This window comes from Mustela erminea, chromosome 1 (genome assembly GCF_009829155.1).
Source record: "Mustela erminea isolate mMusErm1 chromosome 1, mMusErm1.Pri, whole genome shotgun sequence".
Taxonomy (NCBI): domain Eukaryota; kingdom Metazoa; phylum Chordata; class Mammalia; order Carnivora; family Mustelidae; genus Mustela; species Mustela erminea.
In genome coordinates, this window is record NC_045614.1 from 172,171,788 (window position 1) to 172,193,057 (window position 21,270).

Here is a 21,270-nt window from a genome sequence, read left to right on the forward strand (position 1 = left end):
ACTGTCACATATCCTTTATTAGCTATCACTTATTTTAAATAGTCTCATAACGGGTCTTCAAAGTTGCTATTTTTATCCCCAGTTTATAGGTGAGGAAATAGACTGGTATTAAATAACCTTCCCAAGCTCACGGAGGTGGCAAGTGGTGGTATTTGCACTAGAAAAATGACCTGATATTCCACAGCCAGCTAACTGCCATTACACTTGACCACAAAGTTTTCAAAGTATATAATGATACTAATGTTTTTTGTTCTTTTAAAAATTACTATTATAAATAAGATTACTATTACAAATACCAAAGATATAAATACGAACAGAATCACAGTATATGATTACTGTTAAACTCATGTAGGCAAACTATAGCTATCCCTGCACTGCTCACAGTTACAGGTTCTCAATGAGATTTAGGAATTAGTTTTGACAGTTTCACCTCATGATTTAAAAAAAAAAAAAAAAAAAAGGACTCCGTTCCATAAACATGATACTAGTAGCAAAAACAAACTATTTGGTGCACACACTGAAGAGAGAACAGCTATTTCAGTACTTTGTTAAAAATCTGCACTGAGGACTAATTTAAAGATCTGACAACAGAAATGGCAGAAGTGACAGGAGAGACCTCTGTTACAGATATCAGAATGCCCAAAAGAAACAGTTTTTTACTTCAACACAAATAAATACATTGAAAGGCAATACATGTATCTCAGAGAAATCATAATTTTACAGGTATTTTATTATTTTAACTCAAAGCGACAAGACTGGCTAAGAACTAAAGAGTGGGCTGCTGTAGTCTGAGATTTAATATGCTAGATTGAAACCAGTTAGAATTCTCAAAGTACCATTTCTTGATTTAATTATTATTATTATTATTCCCATTATTATTATTCCCATTTTACAGATAAAGAAATTGAGGCTCGGAGGTATTATTATTATTCCCATTTTACAGATAAAGAAATTGAGGCTCAGAGGCTAAGTGTCTTAAATCACACAGTAAGTGGCAGAAAGAAATCCTTTCTGAAGAAAAGTTAGGTTAAGACATGATCAAGGAATATGTTTAGTTTTTGAATATACATTCTTCTAGCACCCAATCACTGTTTTAGAAAAATGATCAAGTTAATCTAGAAGACAGTTTCACAAAGCATAGTCTAAGGAGTCCTAGAAGTCCCCAAGAGTATTTACAGGGGAGTCCATGAGGTCAAAACTATTTTCATAATAATCATAAACTTTAATTGCCTTTTTCATACTCATTCTCTCACAAATAACAATACTTTTCCAGAGGTTACACGAACTGTAGTATCATCCCAGAATGAATAAAGAAGCAGATATGAGAATCTACCTACCTGTGATCTAGCCAGATACTGAGATTCACAAAAATATAAATAATGCCACCATTCTCACTAATTTTCTTTTGGAAAATACAGTTATTTAGCATTAGAAAAACAGGCCATTTATGTTAATATGTAATAGATTTACCACTATTTCTAAATGAATTAATATTTTAAATTTCTTAGTTTTAATTTCTAACCAACATAATCCATATAAACTATGGATCCTCAATAGATATTGAGTATAAGAGGTCCTGACACCAAAAGGTCTGAAAACCACTGACCTAGAATTAAAAAACTTCCCACTGAAAATAAAATAAAGAATAACAGAGCTGAGACGTACTTTATATTTTTATACTGATCATTTGATAATCTTAAGACATTCTTCTTATGATCAGATATCAATTCTTATACACAGCATCAAAAATTTAATCACACAAAGTTTTAAAGTAAACTGATACCTATCACATATTTACATATATTCCATGCATATATTTGCACGTATTGTATTCATCTACTCACACTGTATATAGCACATACATATGTAATATATGTGAGATGTATATAAAACAACAAAAGGTTAAACTTCATTTTAAACACTCTGAACACAGTTAAGAGCTAAAAAAGAAATTTTTGAAGTGCCAAAAATTTTACTCCTTTGGTTTAAGTAGTAAAGGTCTGTAATTTAGTACTTTTCTTTCTCCTTCTTGGGAAAAGAAAAAAACCTAACTATAGTTTAATAGAAAGCTATTTTTCATTAAGTGTTCCTACTTTCACTTTATTACCCAGTTGAGTGCATAGGAGTCTGGAGTAATTTTCTTTGTATCAAGAAAAGAACAAAGTTCAGGCTCATGGTACTGGATGAGTAATCGGAAAAGATGAAATGGTCTTCCCTTCAGAGAACAATCCCTAAAAGAGAAGAGAAGCAAGATGTTCAGATTAATGGGTCAGAAATGTCATATTAGTAACCAGTCCTCCTGCAATACCCACCTCCTCCCCTCACCCCCAAAACAGCTGACCACCACAGCATTCATAACAAGTCTATCTGATACAATCAGGTTCAGAACACCTAATATACTTGACTTGACAGAAAATTTGTAGAAACAGCAGGTCTACAGCCAACTCAAGGGAGACTCTCTCCAGGTAAGCCCAGGTAGCACTCAAATGGAAGAACTGCAGGGACCACTGAAAACAGCAGGACCATTTAAGTTATTCCGATAAGTTCTGGATCCCAAAAGGATATCTGTAGAGTTCCAAATTAGTCCAGCCCTCTTCTTCCCTACCAAGTAAGAGGAAACTCCTATAAGGCTTCAGGTTAGCTCCACAGTTAACATACTCAATGTAGGGATGGCCTTTAACAAAGGCAAAAGTGGGAAATGGCCACAGATGAACAAAATACTGGACCAGAGCATTAGAAGTTGTTGAAGTGGCCTGGGTACTAGTGATCATAATGAACTCCAAGAGGTACAAAACACTTAATGGAGCAAGTGTACTACTTCTTTCCTTCTTCCCTTCCTAATGAATCAATAAAAATGTAAGCAACTCAAACTACAGGCCATCTCAATAAAAGTCAGTATTTGGGGCGCCTGGGTGGCTCAGTGTGTTGAACCACTGCCTTCGGCTCAGGTCATGATCACAGGGTCCTGGGATCGAGTCCCACATCAGGCTCTCCGCTCAGCAGGGAGCCTGCTTCCCTTCCTCTCTCTCTGCCTGCCTCTCTGCCTACTTGTGATCTCTCTCTGTCAAATAAATAAATAAAATCTTTAAAAAAAAATAATAAAAGTCAGTATTTATTGAGAAAATACCATGTGCCAGACACTGTAACAGGCATTCTACAAAGTTATCTGATTTTATCCTTACAAAGCAACCCTATAAAATAGTTACAAGTTTTTCCCTCATTTTACAGATGAGAAAACTGAGGCTTAGTTGTGGGTAAGGAGCTTACCCAAGGTCACATAGTTAAGAAGTCAGCTAAGACCTCTGCACAGAAACTGCATTAAACTACTCTTCACTATACATAATTTGATATCTCAGCAAGTGGCATTTTGGTGTGGGTACAGTCTCTAAAAAAAAACCTGAATTGTAAAGAAATTGAAATAAAGTAAATGCCATCATGTGAAAAAGCTAATGAAATGAAGGTCACAGTTTTGACATAAAAGCATTCTGATAAAGAATGCTGTCAAATGCTATTTAAGTGGGAATATTGAAAAATAATTTCAATAAAACCAAGATCTGAGAAGAATGCCAGGATTTGGAATGAACTTCTATCTATCATTTTTTGATACTGTAAATGACAGAGAAGTTTTGTTAGAGAAAGCCCTAGGTTATTAATTCAGATGCCCAGAGACAGAACTGAATTCAAACTGGCAAGATTTCCCCCTCCTTTGTCTGAATACTCTCCCCATTCTATAAATGCAAGGCAATTGACTGCTAAGGCAAAACACAGAAACAGTTGTGTAAGGACATAAAAACGTAGAAACAACTGCCAGTTTGTGCCTCTAGCAGGACCTCTCAGGGAGTCAGCCATTGCAACAGCATCTATTCATTTAATAGCTGTGTATTGTTACTGTAAGGCACTGTGCTTGACAGGATTCTACACAAGTTAGACTGAATTTGTAACTAGAAGATATATTACAGTGGAGTTCTTCTAGCAGCATTTTGTGGGGCTGTGTTCTATCCAGGGGCATTAATGCTAACCCTAGCTGGAGTGCTATATTACAGTTGAAACTCACAGAAAGTAACTGGAGGAACCTAACAAGACAGTATATTACACGGTTCAATGTAAATCCATCTCCCCCAATATTACTACCTATCACCACCAATATCCCCTAGAGAAAAAGTTGGAACATCATGTCCCTTGCTATCACTAGCTTTGTTACACTGAATGGTGGTAAAATATAAGCTAAAATATAAGCAATTGAGAGACTTAGCACGACTCACAAATATGAATTCCAGGCTCAGCTCTACCATGACTGTAGTAGGCCTGTCTCTTGGCATCTCTGGGACTATTTTACTTACATGAAGGACTATGGCTTCAAGGTAGCACAGAGGTTCTCTACCCTGCTGTACATTAGAACACCTGGGAAGTTTTTAAAAAACATGCCTGGGCTCTATTTCGTCTGTTCACAGTTAAAACTTCAAGGACCCACATGTTTTCAAAGTTCTTTGGCTAAACAGACATTTCCCCAAAGAAGATATACAAACTGCCAATAAGCGCATGAAAGGTGCTTAACATCATTGACTATCAGGGCAATGCAAAGCAAAACCATAAAGAGATACCAATTCGCACTCATTAGTTTAGGTACAATAGTTTTTTTTTACATGTTGACAGGGATGAGGAAAAACTGGGATCTTCATTCACTACTGATGGGAATGTAAAATGATACAGTTGTGGAAAAGGCTGGCAATTCCTCAAAAGGTAAAACATATAATCACCATATAATTCAGCAATTCCACTTCTCAGTACATACCCTAGAGAAATGAATTATGTGTCCACACAAAAACCTGTACACAAATATTCACAGAAGCATATTCATAAGAGCCAAAAAGTAAAAATAATCCAAATGTCCGTTCACTGTTGTAAATAAAGTATGTAAATAAACAAAATAACTAAATAAAATGTGGTACATGTGGTAAAATGTGGTATAAATCCACAGAGACAGAAAGATTAGTGGTTGCCTACAGCTAAGAGTATTGGGAGAAAATGGAGAGCTGACTACTAAAAGGAACGAGGTTCCTTCCTGGAGTGATGAAAATGTTCTAAAAATGATTGTGGTTAGGGTGGCACAACTCTGTGACTATACTAAAAACCAATGTATTGTACACACTAAACAGATGCATTTTATATGTATGTAATATATTAAACTATTAAAGAAAAAATTCTTCAGTTGATTCTAACAAGCAATCAGGGTGAATAACTGTGTTAGTTAAAGCACAGGAGTCCATCCAATTTTAGGTTCAAATCTTGACTCAAACATATACCAGAAGTGTAATCCTGTATAGGTCTTTAATCTCTTTCTTTGCCTCAGTTTTTGTAGTTGTAAATCAGGGACACCCACCCTTTAGTGGTCATTGTTTAAATGAGAAAACACACAAAGCACTTGCATTTAGTATAATGCATATCACAGAAAGCAATAAAAAATAGTAGTTATTTAACTACCAAGCTCCAGAATGGTAGATCTCTACTTTGGTTACATTTTGCAGTCAGTTGAGAAGCGCTGAGAAAACAATGATGCTTGGGTGCTCTCCTCAGAGATTTGATAATCAGGTACAACAAGCATCAGGATTTTTCAGAGCCCCTTCAATGATTCCAATGTGCATCCAAGGTTCACTGTGCAGCCAAACCACTGATCAAAAGTTCCTTTTGGCTGTGAATTCCTGACTACCTAAGCCATAGCACTAGGAGCTACAAGAATTCTTTCTGGCCTCATGAGTGCAGCCCCTGTATTCCCTCCCCACCCTCCCTACCTACCCCCCACACCAACACTACTACAACCATCTAAACAACTACAGCCTAAGTGTCACTTGCCCAAGAAGGCCATCTCTGACCTCCGGGGCAAATTAGGTCACTCCCATTAAATATTCCCATAGCATTCTAGAGGCACCTGGGTGGTGGTTAAGTCGGTTAAATGTCCAACTCTTGATTTCATCTCCTGTCATGTTCTCAGGGTTGTTGAGATCAAGCCCTGTGTCAGGCTCCACGCCCAGTGTGGAGATTCTCTCTCTCCCTCTCCCTCTGCCCCTCCCACTGGAAAAAAAATTCCCATAGCATTCTATATTTCATCTTCCTAACACTCAGCATACTTCTAATCACTTGTTTAATACCTGCTTATCTAAGATTACATTCTAAGCTGTAATGGCAGCACCTCACTTAAGGAAGCACTCCAAAATTTTTACTTTCCATGTTGCCATTATAATGTTATTTTTATTTTATAAGGAAGGAAATTAAAATAGGGATATTACCAAAAAATTGGCATAAACTCTACAAGCATAAATTCTTAAAATTAATAAATTTTAAAAATGTCTACAACCACAAAAATAAAGTCTAATAACCATTAAGACTCAAAACAACCCTAAAAATTATTTGAACCTCTTTACCACCAAAGTAAATCTTACAACTTTAATTCAAAGCAAACTAGACTTTTATTCATTTTTAAAACTAGGATAATTAAATCACATTTTACCTGGGAATGTACTTATTCATGATAGCATAAAAGCAGTTGTATAAATCACTGCGAGGCAGTTGAAGATGCACCAATGGTTTCAGCAGATGTATCCAGCTAAGAGACGTGCTGTATTTAATGTTACGTGATTTACAGTAAAAGGTAATTACAGATTCAATATCCAAAAGTAATTCTGTTGCCTTCTCTTCTGGCACTGAAAGCTGTTCTAGAAAATAAGTGTCAAAAATAAGTTAGGAAGGTTCTGTCAGAGACTCCATTACTGTACATAACACTTGTTTACAAACATACGATACTATCTTAGTATACCTAGCCTGTGACAAGGACAAAATAAAACTACATGAAAGTACATGTTTCCTTATATTTATCCAGTATTTACTAGCTATTCAGTATTTACTAACTCAATAATACTTGACCTATGTATATGTTGAACATAAGAATAAATAATCTGAAGTAGAGAGATAAGAAAGATAGGCTTAACCCATATTCCAGGAAAGCAAAAAGGTTTTTTCTAAGCAACAGATTAGCATCTACCCGCATCTACCCCATAATGGGCAGCTGCCTCTATAACTTTGTCATGGAAGGTCATCCATTCTCTACCACCAAATTCCCTTTCCTTTGCACACACCAGCAATGTTTCTGTTGTGGTTAGTACACCAAAGCCTATCTAATCAAAGCTTAACTAAAATGTGATGAAAAAAGTAACAGAAAGACACCAAAAACTGTAGATAAATTTAAAATATAAACTAAATTCATTTACTCATGAAAAAGACCTTGTGGAGTGATTAGAAACCTTTCACCCATGACTTACAATAGTTTTTTCACAGCAGATCATTACCTATGATGTATAGATAAACTTGTGGAATGCAGACCCCTTTAACGTGGAGACTATAGACAATTATACAGATCTTTACACAAACACACAAAAAAACCCAGTTTTAAAACTGTAAAGGTACCTGAAGAACTATTTTTAAAAAACCCTGGAAATTGGACTCTCTTTCTTAAAAATACTAGACATTATTTCATGAGAATTTCAAAAGACGTTCTATTTAGCAGTCCTTCACAAACACAACATACCCCAATTATAACAAGATGATTCTAACAGAGTTACTCCTCTACCTCAAAATAGTATTTTCAAAATTTTCACTGTTTGAAAACAATTATTAAACTTACCAATAAACTCAAGACAATCTTTGTGAATAGCATTCTGTTCTGGCAAGTCTAAAATACCATCCCATGATGCCAAACTATCACCTTTTCCTGCAACATTTAGAGCAATCTGGAAGAAAGATAAAAGCAACTAGCTTCACATGCCATTTTTCATTCCTGGAAAAAATGCTGTAATAATGGAAAGTCCTGAATTTAGAAATAATAATGCATACTTCTAAGATTACAAAGTAATGTATTTATGCTCCAACAAATGCTGATTCTTGATCCCTTAAGTCATACCACAATGAACACACTTATTTTAAGTGTGTGCATTAAATTTTACTACTTCATATCAATCCAATCAATAACCTTTATTTCAAGCAAACATCATCAATGCTATAGATTGAATGTTTGTATCCCTTGCCCTCAAAATTCATTGTTGAAACCTAATCCCCATATGATGTTATAAAGAAGCGAGGCCTTAGGGAGGTGATTAGGTCATGAGGGTGGAGCCCTCATAATAGAATTAGTGTCCTTATAAAAGAGACCCCAGAAAGAGCCCCTGTTCCTTCAGACATGTGAGGACACATTAAGGATTCACTGTTTTTTGTGTGGTTTTTTTCAGTTTAATGGTATTATAAGAGTCTTTATCTTCTAGACTTTCATAGTAAAGTGCTTCAGTGTGCTACCAAGGATTTGCTTTAAAATAATCCAGAAGGTGGAGTGGGGAGGAAGATGGAGATACTAATCAAACAAGATTGGCCAAATGTTAACAAAGCTAAGTGACAGGTCATGGGGGTTCATTAGACAAGTCTCTACTTTTGTGTTTTAAATTTCTATAATAAAGCATTCAGAATTTTATATGCAATTATAATTCCATTTCTGTTACATATATATGTGCAGAGAATAAAAAATAAAAAGATATATACTAAGACATAATTATGTGTTTTACCTATAGGTGATAGCAGATGATTTTCATCTTATCCTATGCTTTGCATATTTTAACAAAGGTGAATATTTCTTTTGCAATCAACAAAATCTTAATTTAAATATTTTTAAAAATGGTAATACACATACATTGGAGAACAGCTGAAGAGGAAAATAAAGCAAAGTAAAATATCCTGTAATTCTAACACCCAGAAAGACCTATATACCCTCCCCATCTTGTCTTTAACGTAGCTAAGGTAATTCCAGCTGCAATTATAAATCCTATTTTACTCATTGGCTGCACTGTCCCATTTCATTTAACAATCTTCATAAACATCATTTCTAATAACTACAAAAGAAAAACATTGCCTTCCAAAACCTAAATCATTAAATAACCAAACATGACAGAAATACACATTTCAGTAAGCTGTTCTGTTCGATAAATTATCAAGATGCAGCATGCTCATAAGTTGATAAAGTTTTCTGCAACTTAAACAAGTGAACATAAAAATTCTCAAATGTTATTCTTAAGTGATTACATTTTGTTTTAGTTTCCAGTTACCTTCCAAACTTTGGCCCTCAGATCAGCAGGCAGTGGTCTCCCTTGAATTATATTTCTCAAAGTTTCAAGATCACAACCTCCTGCTTCCAGAGCTTCTTCAAGATCTTTTTCCCTAAAAAACAAGTCCTTAATAGATCAATTTTACTTCTTATTTTTTCTTATTCAAGATTCATTTATAATCTTGGCCTGTTAAAGGTTGTGTCTACTAAAAGAAGGTTCTCAGCAGCCAAAACATAATGCCAAGGCATACAAGGCATTTTATCCGCTTGAAAGGGAATCTCAGGTTTCATGCAATTTATTCTTGTTTTGCATTTAGTTCTAACAAGCTTAGTTATGTTTTCTAAGATTAAATAAATTTAAAAAGAGAAAACAGGGCAAGCAAGCTGACAGCACTGAAGAAAAGTCACAGTAACAGCACTACTTGTGGTAGTAGTCATGACTAACAGTTTATATAGCACTATCTTTGTACCAGGCAGTTCCAAACTCTTATGCCTGCGTTTTTCTAATTCTCACAACAACCCCATGAAGTAACCACAATCATCACTGGCCTCAGTTTACATATGCAGAAGGTGAGGAAAAGAGGAGCTATACAGCTTATGATCATTTATCAGGTAAGTACTAGAGCCAAGACTCAAACTTCAGCAGTCAGGTTCTAGAATTTATGTACCTAATATTATGCTAAATAGTGGCAAGGAGGAGAAATCATAAAATTCCGCCAAGAATTCAAAGCACTGCAATATGGGAATACTCAGCACGTAAGTTATACAAATATAACACCTAGAGGAGTGCCTGGCTTAGAGCGTCCAATTAATGTTAGAGGAATAAAAAAGCTCTAATGGCATCACTGCCTTATATATTAAAGCAAAACAATACAACATCATCAAGTAAATCATCAAGCAGTTATGCTCAGTCTACTACATTTAAAGAGAAAATTAAACACAAAATAAATTTTGTTTGTATATAGTTAAAAAGAATACATTTTTTAAAAAACTTTCACAAATGTTATGAATTGATTTTTAGCCATGAAATAGCCACTTAAAATAACTAATTCCCTCAGAATTCTCAAAAGCTGAAGTTTCATTCTTTATAATTTAAATATTCAATACATTAAAAAAATCTATAGAAATAAAAATCCATAACTCAACTAGGTAATTTCTAAAATTCTTGAAAGCAGCCACAAAGATAGTATCCTACTATCATCAGGAAACCAAGATTTTTAAGATTTTATTTATTTATTTTACAGACAGAGATCATAAGTAGGCAGAGAGGCAGGCAGAGAGAGAGGAAGGGAAGCAGGCTCCCTGCTGAGCAGAGAGCCCGATGTGGGGCTCGATCCCAGAACCCTGGGATCATGACCTGAGCCGAAAGCAGAGGCTTTAACCCCCTGAGCCACCCAGGCGCCCAGGAAACCAAGATTTTATCAAATTTTTGTGTTGGTGCTTTTGAGAAAAATAATTTACTCCCATTCCACATCCTCTCAATAAGACCATGTAAATCTCCCCTACTGATAGGATTCCAAAAATCTTAGTTTAAATGTATAAATTTTTAAAAATATTTTATTTGACAGAGAGAGAATATAAGCAAGGGGAGCAGCAGGCAGAGGGAGAAAGAGAAGCAGACTCCCCAATGACCAGGAATCCCAATACGGGACTCGATCCCAGGACCTTGGGATCATGACCTGAGCTGAAGGCAGATGCTTAACTGACTGAGCTAGCCAGGCACCCCAAGAAGTGTTAAGTTTACTAAAGTGCTGCCCTGTTAAGAGGAAGGAATTAAATGAAAATGTAATCACTTGGGCTCATATTCAACACAAATGTAGTGATCAAACTTGAGAGTTTTCTTAACAAAGCTACTACAAATTCATAAGGATAAGAAAATAACAAGTAACCAAGCAAGAAACATTTTGTTCTTTTGCTATATAGTCACCAAAGTGTTGGAGGAGAAAATGAGGGAAAGAGGTTTCAAGTCAGCTGTTGAGAAATGGTTCAGGCCTATAGCTGACGAAGAATGGGTTTTTTCTATTATCTTCTGGCCAAAATGTATGAGAGAGCCTGTTAGAATCTGGAAGACTGTTTGCAACCATGAAAAAAAGAAAATGAGTAAATGCTGTATTTTTTAAAATGCTATATTTTTAATGATAAGTATATAAATGAACTGAAAACACCATTGCATGAGATAGAACTCTTCTACCAAGTAAGTGAAGAATTAGAATTTTTCCATTTTTCAGTGCAAAAACCCTTGGTTTCTTTATGAAGAAACTGTGCCAAATCCCTTACTATTCCAGACAACAAAGTCAGTATTGTGGGACAAAATGCCCACCCCTCAACATTTTTAAATCATAACAATGTACAAGCACATCCCTGTTGATACAGCTGCTGTTGGATTCTTTGATGCTGCTCCCAGGGAACCACAAATGTGGTCTCTAGCAGTACAACCATGAGCAAGAAGCCAAACTAAGTAGTAAAAGGAATGTCTCACAAATTAAGTAATTAAAAGTAACAATATCTTCTGAACAAGGTATTCAAAAAGTTCAGTTATCGTACCTTCAACATTACAAATGCACTTCTAAAGCAGGAAAACAGGTGAAAACAGTAAAGTTAAATAATTCATATAAGGCTCAAGTTCCTATCAAAAGATAGAAACTCTATGGCACTTAGCTCTTAAACAAAATTTTCCTTCCCCAAACCCAAGTTTCCTTCTATTTTTGACTATGCAATACCTAACATTCAAAAGCAAGACACCTGTCTGGTGGAGTATAATTGGGTGGGTTACAGTTTTTTAAATCTTCTTTGGTGACGGTGGCTTCTTACTGACTTCACAAACTAAAGACTGGTAGAAATGTACTGCACACTCAGGCAGGTCCTAAAATAGAAAAGTACAGGCCTTGTCCATTTATCCTAGTTAAGTCTGAAAAATAATTGTCTATTTTGCTCAGAAGGTTCATGGCAAAGCAAATTCAAAGCTTCGGGTTTGCAAAGTAAGAGAAATGAATCTCTTCCCAGATCTCTTTTGTGACACTAAAACCGTATCTGTTAGTATAATACTATAGATTACTGCTGATGATCGATCAATGACATATTTTCAAAACCTAAATAAAACATAATAGAATATCCCCTCACCTAGATTTTGTTCTGGCAAAACAAAAACAAAAACAAAAACAGAATATCCCCACACCACAGATTTTGTTCTGTGGCAAAAATCACCTAATCTAAGCATTGTAACCCACACATTGTTTTACAATTATAGCAAGGAAACAATGTGACTACATTCATATGAAGTCAGTTTAATGCTTATTCAAGCTAGCAACTGGGTAAGACTTTTCTTCTTCAGTCAAATGGGAACTTCTAGCGTACGGAAGCATTTGGACAATGAAAGTTAAGAAGACATGGTGGTGCAAGGGGGGGGAATATGAATTTTCAAGCACTACCAAATTAAACATGGATTCTAAATGCTTCTAGGATTAATAAATTCAATTTGAAATTCTGTACATAATTATGAATATGTACATAATTATGAATAAGCCATAAAACAAATCCATATGAAAGTATAACTTTTTTTTTTAAGGAGTTTATTTATTTGACAGAGAGACAGCGGGAGTGAGAACACAATCAGGGAGAGTGAGAAAAGGAGAAGCAGGATTCCCGTGGAGCAGAGAGCCCAATGCAGGGCTTGATCCCAGAAGCCTGGGATCATGACCTGAGCCAAAGGCAGACACTTAATGACTGAGCCCCCCAGGTGCCCCAGAAATTATAATTTCTTTTAAAGATTTTTTATTTATTTACTTGACAGACAGAGATCACAAGCAGGCAGAGAGGCAGGTAGAGAAAGAGGGGGAAGCAGGCTCCCCGCTGAGCAGAGAGCCTGATGTGGGGCTTGATCCCAGGACTCTGGGATCATGACCTGAGCCGAAGGCAGAGGCTTTAACCCACTGAGCCACCCACGCGCCCCTGAAATTATAATTTTTAAAAGCAACTAGATTATATATGCTGTGTTCCTAAAAGTTAAAGAGTCACAGAAAACCTGCCATGGTGTGTGTGTGGGGGGAGCTGTATATTACACTTTTCTAAATATTTCACTTATTTATTTGAGAGAGAGAGCACAAGCAGGGGGTGGTGGGGCAGGCGAAAGGGAGAAGAAGGCTCCCCGCTTCATGGGGAACCTGATGCAGGGCTTGATCCCAGGATCCTGATCTCTTGGCCTGAGCTGAAGTAAGACACTTAACTAACAGCCTCCAAGGCGCCCCTACACTATTCTCTAAATTGTTTTTCCCCTAACCATATTCTAAAAGCTTCTCTTCCCTATAATTTCAAAAACTGATGAAACTTTAATTAGACATACTCCAAACAAGAGATGAAAATAGTTCATCTCTCCTTTTTTAAATGTATACCTTTCTGCATTCAAACTCCATATCCATTATCAGCCACTCTCCACTCCTCCCACCCTGCTCCCAGCCTCTGACAACCACTGACTTACTTTGTCTCAAGACATTTACCTACTCTGAACATTTTATAAAATTTATTCATTTTTAAGTAATCTCTACACCCAACATGGGGCCCTATGAGCATGACCCCAAGATCAAGAGTTGCATGCTATGGTCTCTCAATTAAGCCAGCCAGTGCTCCAATTCTGGACATCTTATATATGGAATCTTATTTATGTCGTCTTTGTGTCTGGTTTATTTCACTTACCATGTTTTCAAAGTCTATGTTTTACCATGTATCAGAACGTGATTTTTATTGCCAAATAATATTGCACTGCATGTATATACATTTTACTGTTTCTTTTTGTGCACGTACGCACACGAGAGAGAACACAAGCACACAAGACTGAGCATGCACACAGTGGGGTAGCTGGGGCAGGGGGAGGCCAGAAGGAGAGGGGGAAAAAATCCCAAACAAGCTCCATGCCTAGCTTGGGGCTTGATCTCAAGACCCTGAAAGCAAGACCTGAGCCAAAATCAAGAGTTTGACACTTAACTGATGGAGCCACCCCAGGCACCCCTCTACTACATTTTATTTATCCATTCATCAGTTAATGGGTATTAGAGTTGTTTTTAACTTTTTGGCTTTATGCCCCATCATTTCTCCTCCCTCTTTCACCCCTACCCCTCCACAGAGACACTCTCGCTATCCTCCCCACTTCCTGCCTAATATCCAAATCTTTACCTTAATTTAACCTTTCCAAGGCATCTGACAACTCTTCTTCCTTCAAAAAAAATAAATAAATAAACAAATGACCTGTAAGTCATGAAAAGACATTCACATCTTTAGCCATTAGGGAAGTTCATTCCAATTGTAGTATATGTGCTGCCAAAGTGAGCACACCATTAAGGAAGTTCAAATCAAAACCATAATGAGATACCCATTTCACATTCACACTATGTGAACATGCAATGGCTTATATCAAAAGGACACACTAAATTTCATACCCATTAAGATGGCCAGTATCAAAAAAAGGACAAGGATGTGGAGAAATTACAATCCTTGTGCAGTGCTGGTGGGAATGTAAAATGGAATAGCCAGTATGGAAAAAGTCTGGCAGTTACTGAAAAGTTACAGAGAATTACCATATAATCTAGCAATTCCACTTCTGGGTATATATCCAAAAGAACTAAAAACAAGGACTCAAACAGTTATATCTACATCCACATTCATATCAGCATTATTCACAATAGCCAAAAGTGGTAACAAGCCAAATGTCTACCAATGGATGGGTAAACAAAATGTGGTATATAGGGGCACCTGGGTGGCTCAGTGGGTTAGAGCCTCTGCCTTCAGCTCAGGTCATGATCCCAGGGTCCTGGGATTGAGCCCCGCATCAGGCTCTCTGCTCAGCAGGAAGCCTGCTTCCTCCTCTCTCTCTGCCTACTTGTGATCTCTGTCAAATAAATAAAATCTTAAAAAAAAAAAAAGTGGTATATGCATACAATGAAACTATTACTCAACCTTAAAAAGGAAGGAAATTCTGACTGATGGTACAACTTGGATGAACTCTGAAGACAAGTGATAAGTGAAATAAACTAGTCACAAAAAAGTAAATACTATACGATTATATTTATATTAGGTACCTAAAATATTCAAATTCATAGAGATAGAAAATGTAAGTTACCAAGGATAGAGGTAGGAGAGGTGAATAGGAAGTTATTGTTTATTAGTTACAAAGCATCTGTCTGGAATGATGAAAAATCCTGGAAATGGATAGTGGTGAGTGATGGCTATACAAAACTGTGAATGTACTTAATGTTACTGAATCGCACGTGTTAAAACGGTAAAACTTAATGTTATAAATGTTATATATATTTTACATTTTATAAGTTTTATAAGTAAAACTTAATTGTTATATATTATATAAATATATATGATTTTATGTTTTAATATATTTTAAATATATATATTTAATGTTTTATAAATATATTTAAAAAGACAACAAAAAACTTGTACATCAGTGCTTATGAAGGTATTATTTATAATAGCCAAAAGGTAGAAGGAATCCAAAAGTCCATCACCTGATGAATAAATAGAATATAACATATTCATACAATGGAATATTACTCAGCAACAAAAGGAATGAACTATTGATACATGTAACATGTTGATAAAAACTGAAAACATGCTAAGTGAAAGAAATCAGATACAAAGGCTACATACTATGATTCCACTCACAGGAAATGTCTAAAGCAGGCAAATGTACAGACAGAATCAGTGGTCGTCAAGGGTCTGGAGTGACAAGGAATTAGAGAGACTGCTGATGGGTAGGGGGTTTCTTTTGGGGGTAATAAAAATAGTCTAAACTTATATCATGGTGATGACTGCCTGACACTATGAATATACTGAAACCACAGAACTGCATATATACTTCAAATGGCTGAATTTTAAGGTACATAAATTATATGTCAAAAAAACATTACAAAAGAAGTAACTGGATCAAGGCGCTTTAATTTAGGGCTTTCAAATGAAGCTACTGTGTCAAACCCTCATTTACCATTTCAATGAAGGAATTTATCATATGAAGGATTCAAGCCACACCTTAGGTTAAGGGGTAAGAACTTCCTTGCCTCTTCAGTTCCTCAAGTTAACAGCAGTTCATTTAACTACCATTGTGGGAAAGGAACAAACTCCTAAACATCGACATGGCAGCTCAATAGCAAGACCACCAAGAAACTGAGAATATAAAGTCCTTCAGGAAACATATTACAGAGAAAATAATATAAAATTTAAAATCAGAAATGTGATTTCTGATGTGATAGCTATGTGACCTAGAATACAAACTTATTATTCACCTATAAAATGGGGATAGTATCAGATAGTACCAGTACCACGAAGCAAGAGGTAGGAAGTATTCACACAGCATATGAATTATCTTCTGTTCTACCAGTGTAGAACACTCCTCCTTCCACTCCATCTTAATGCCTACAATTTGCCTGAATCTGTCCTTTTCAACTCTCTCTTTCTGGATAGTCTCCGTAGGCAATGAAGCCTTCACTGTAGTTGTCAGACAGTAGTTGCTCACATGAACCATTTACGGGTACACGTGACACAAATCCTGAGACAAATGAAACAATAATAAAATGAAGAAAAGAGAAAACATGTACGTAGGAACACTAAGTCACTCTTCACTTAGTTAAGGATAAATATTTAAAGGCAATAGTAACACTCAATAAATGTTTTTTAAAGAAATAGAAGGCACTCATACAAAATAATGAAAAAGCCCTAGAATTAAGCAATTAGTAATCATTCCCAGCAACTTACTGATAGTATGATTTCTCATAGCCTATTCAACTTCAGAATAACACTCCCGTCACCTGAGCATATTAAGATAAATTTCTAACTTTAGACAGGATGTTCTCTGAATGGAAAAAAAAATTTTTTTTAACCCATGAAGCCTCTCAGTCTACCAAATAAACCAAATCAACTTCACCAGTTTTCCAAATCCTTAAAATCTAATCCTTTTTTTTTTTTTTTTTAGATTTTATTTATTTATTTGACAGAGATCACAAGTAGGCAGAGAGGCAGGCAGAGAGAGATGGGGAAGCAGGCTCCCTGCTGAGCAGAGAGCCCTATGCCGGGCTCCATTCCAGGTCCCCGGGATCATGACCTGAACCAAAGGCAGAGGCTTTAACCCACTGATCCACCCAGGTGCCCCCATATCTAATCCTTTTTGAAAGACCTGAATGTGAGACAGGAATCCATCAAAATCCTAGAGAACACAGGCAGCAACCTCTTCGACCTTAGCCACAGCAACTGCTTCCTAGACATGTCTCCAAAGCCAAGGAAAACAAAAGCAAAAATGAACTATTGGGACTTCAAGATAAAAAGCTTCTGAACAGCAAAGGAAACAGTCAACAAGACTACAAGGCAACTTAGAGAATGGGAGAAGGTATTTGCAAATGATGTAGTATCCAAAATCTATATAGAACCTACCAAACTCAACACCCAAAAAAAAAAAAAACCAAACAATCTGGTCAAGAAATGGGCAGAAGACATGAACAGACTTTTCTCCAAAGAAGACATACAAATGACCAATAGACACATAAAGAAATGCTCTATATCACTTGGCATCAGGAAAATACAAATCAAAACCACAACGAGATACAATCTCACACTAGTCAGAATGGTTAAAATTAACAAGACAGGAAACAACAAATGTTGGCGAGGATGTGAAGAAAGAGGAACCCCCTACACTGTTGGTGGGAGTGCAAGCTGGTGCAGCCACTATGGAAACCAGTATGGAGGTTCCTTAAGACATTCAAAATAGAACTACCCTATAAACCAGCAATTGCACTAATAGGTATTTACCCCAAAGATACAAATGTAGTGATCTCAAAGGGCACCTGTTCTGCAAAGTTCGTAACAGCAATGTCCACAATAGCCAAGCTGTGAAAAGAGCTGAGATGTCCATCAACAAATGAATGGATAAAGATGTAGTGTATACATACATACACACCACACACACACACACACATATATGTGTGTATATGTATATATACACATACACAATGGAATATTACTCAGCCATCAGAAAGGATAAATACTTACCATTTACATCAACATGGATGGAACTGGAAGGTATTATGCTGAGTGAAATAAGTCAATCAGAGAAAGACAATTATCATATGGTTTCACTCATATGTGGAATATAAGAAACACTGTAGAGGATCATAGGGGAAGGTAGGGAAAACTGAATGGAAAGAAGTCAGAGGGGGAGAAAAACCATGAGACTCTACAGGAAACAAACAAGGTTGCTGGAGGGGTAGCACGTCAGGGATGGGGTAACTGGGTGATGGGCATTAAGGAGGGCACATGATGTGATGAGCATCGGATGTTATATGCAACTGATGAATCACTGAACACTAGATCTGAAACTAATGATGTACTACTGTTGGCTAGCTGAAATTAAATTTTTAAAAAATCTAATCCACTATAAAAAAAGACCACATGGGACCTAGAATATATGTTAATCACCTAAAGTTCAAAGAGAAACCATAGAGAAAAAACAATTACCAATTTTTTTCCAATTTTTAATTAAAAATTTTTAATTTTTAAGTTAATTTGGTATCTTAAAGTGGTCGGGGTCTAAGATACATTATTTCACTAAAAATAAAAATTTTAAAGCTGCGCTATTAAGGTAATCATACAAGCCCGAAGCCTGCTATGTAAACATATTAAACATGTTATTTCTACTGCATTGGCTATTACTCAAACTTCTGCATCTGCTAGCATTATTAAACAGAGCCAAGAGATAAAATGGACTCAAAACTTACAGCACTCAAAAATATAAAGAACAATACAGACTGTGATTATTGTTTCCTCAAATATTTCCACATTCGCTTATTTAACAGGTCCTATGCATGACCTACTCCCTTTCAAAGTTCTCTTTTCCCCCTCCTTTTCCAGTTCAACTCCTTGCAAACAGTAGTCACCACTCACCTCTACTTAATCTCATTCACTCAAATCCCACCCTTACACTGTAATTGCTCAAAAAAGTCATTAATCATCTAATTCAGTCCTTGTCCTCTTTACATACTCTGCAAAGTTAGATTCTCTCCTTAAAACGTTCTCCTTAAGTTTCCGTTACTTCCCTATACTTCTTTCTAATCCTTGCTGTGAATTTTCCTTCCCTGCCCAAAGTACTCTTTTACTCATACCTTCAATAAATATATATAGAGCACCACCACCTGCTAGCCACTATGTGAGGAACTGGAGGCAATGAACAAAAAGTCATGCTCTCATGTAGCCTATATACTAGCTGGCAATTCCAAGTTTTATTTTAAGTCCTGTTATCTGAAACCTGCTCAAAAATGGTAGGAGCAGCTCCTTCTGAAGTGCAGCCTATTTTGATTTGTCCAGAATGTAAATCACTAAGAGCACAGATTAAACCATGAAAGGCCAGCCTGCCCACATATATATTACATCCAGGCACAAGCCTCTGATCAATTACTGAAAACTCAAAAATGACCAGCTAACTAGTTCTAAGTACCAGCAGATTGTGTAACAGTGTCAAGCTGCACATGTGAAGTTGTGGTTCCATGACTTACTTTGTGCCTCCTTATTTCTGGTTATGTCTTAATGTCCAGGTCCTGACACATCAGCATCAAAAGCTTGGCCTGAACTTACTTTGCTACTATTGCTAGCAAACTGGTTACAAATTACTACCACAACAATACTCCTTAATTAGTTCCTGAAATTTTTGTGTGCTATTTGATAGAAATGGAAGTAAGACAACTTTGTTACACATTCACTCCTACAGTAGATATGAATGAAGTTCAATAACCACTATATGTACTGTGTACCTTATTTTTATTTTATTTATTTATATATTTTTAAAGTAAGCTCTATGCGGGGCTTGATCTCATGATTCCAAGATCAAGAGTCCCTTTCTCTACCAACTCAGCCACCCAGGAGCCCCATGTGTAACTTACTTTTAAATACCAATCTTGAACCATCAAAACTTTTGTTTTAAAAAATGGTTTATTTTATTTACTTACTTATTTTGAGAGAGAGAGGGCAAGCAAGCTGGTGAGTGGGGTTGGGGGACGCAGAGGAAGAGGGAGAGAGAGAATCACAAGCAGGCTCCACAGCCAACATGGAGCCTGACGTGGGGCTCCACCTCACAACCCTGACCTGAGCCCAAATCAAGCATTAGATGCTTAACAAACTGCACCACCCAGGTGCCGCTCAAACCATCAAAACTTTCTAACAACAAACAGTATGAGACATATTAAGAAATTACCATGTTACTTGGGGCGCCTGGGTGGCTCAGTGGGTTAAGCCGCTGCCTTCGGCTCAGGTCATGATCTCAGGGTCCTGGGATCGAGTCCCGCATCGGGCTCTCTGCTCGGCAGGGAGTCTGCTTCCTCCTCTCTCTCTCTCTGCCTGCCTCTCTGCCTACTTGTGATCTCTCTCTGTCAAATAAATAAATAAAATCTTAAAAAAAAAAAAAAGAAATTACCATGTTACCTTATAGTCTGTGAGAACACAATATGGTTAATTGTGAAATCTTGATGTTATCTGGATTTTTGTCAGAATTAAACACACTTATTACAGCATTTTAACAAGATGTATATTTGAATGGCAAGAGAAGAAAAATCCCCTTCACCAGTTTTGGGGGGGGAAAAATATATATATATATATATATCAGTGAAACTTTGTTTCAGGATCAGATCCACAAAAGCAGCTTTGGGAGATCCCCTTACCAAATGATACATCCTCTTCAGAATTTATACTTAAGCAGGATTTTATGCTAAGTAAAAAAAAGTATAAAGTTAGTCCTCTACTCTTGACAAGCCAAACAAACATGGTATTTACATTATTTCAGCAGTGTGCAAAAGGCAAAGGAGACAGAAATCATAGAACTCTCCTCTGTCAACTGCTAAAATTAACTAACTACAAATGGAACAAATGCTTTAATCTTCACTTATTTTTTATCCATAATCCATGCAGATCAAATCTCACCAATGCTACCAAAGGGGTGCACCCCTTCTGCTACAAAAAAAACTCGGGAATTTTTGCCTAAGCAAAAGAGAAAAAAAAAAAAGCAGCTTAAGCAAAAAAAGCAGCTTAAGCAGCTCCTCTTAACTTTATGTATAATGTTGCAATGCATTTGCTGTAAGACTTTGCTTGCAAAATGAAAG

The 21,270-nt window shown here is 36.4% G+C and overlaps 1 protein-coding gene across 3 annotated transcripts in view; it reads right to left on the bottom strand.

Annotated features, from left to right (window-relative positions):
* TBC1D23 (TBC1 domain family member 23) overlaps positions 1 to 21,270 on the bottom strand; it is a 58,832-nt gene that overhangs the window by 27,937 nt on the left and 9,625 nt on the right. For 2 of the 3 annotated variants that reach the window (XM_032351026.1, XM_032351036.1), the window contains exons 2-5: positions 9,141 to 9,252; positions 7,676 to 7,781; positions 6,506 to 6,710; positions 2,108 to 2,231 (exon numbers count right to left, since the gene is read on the bottom strand). In XM_032351026.1, the coding sequence (XP_032206917.1) occupies positions 2,108 to 2,231; positions 6,506 to 6,710; positions 7,676 to 7,781; positions 9,141 to 9,252 (547 nt within the window). Of the gene's footprint in view, positions 1 to 2,107; positions 2,232 to 6,505; positions 6,711 to 7,675; positions 7,782 to 9,140; positions 9,253 to 21,270 lie in introns of those variants that run through there. The other variant, XM_032351044.1, reaches the window with a different exon arrangement.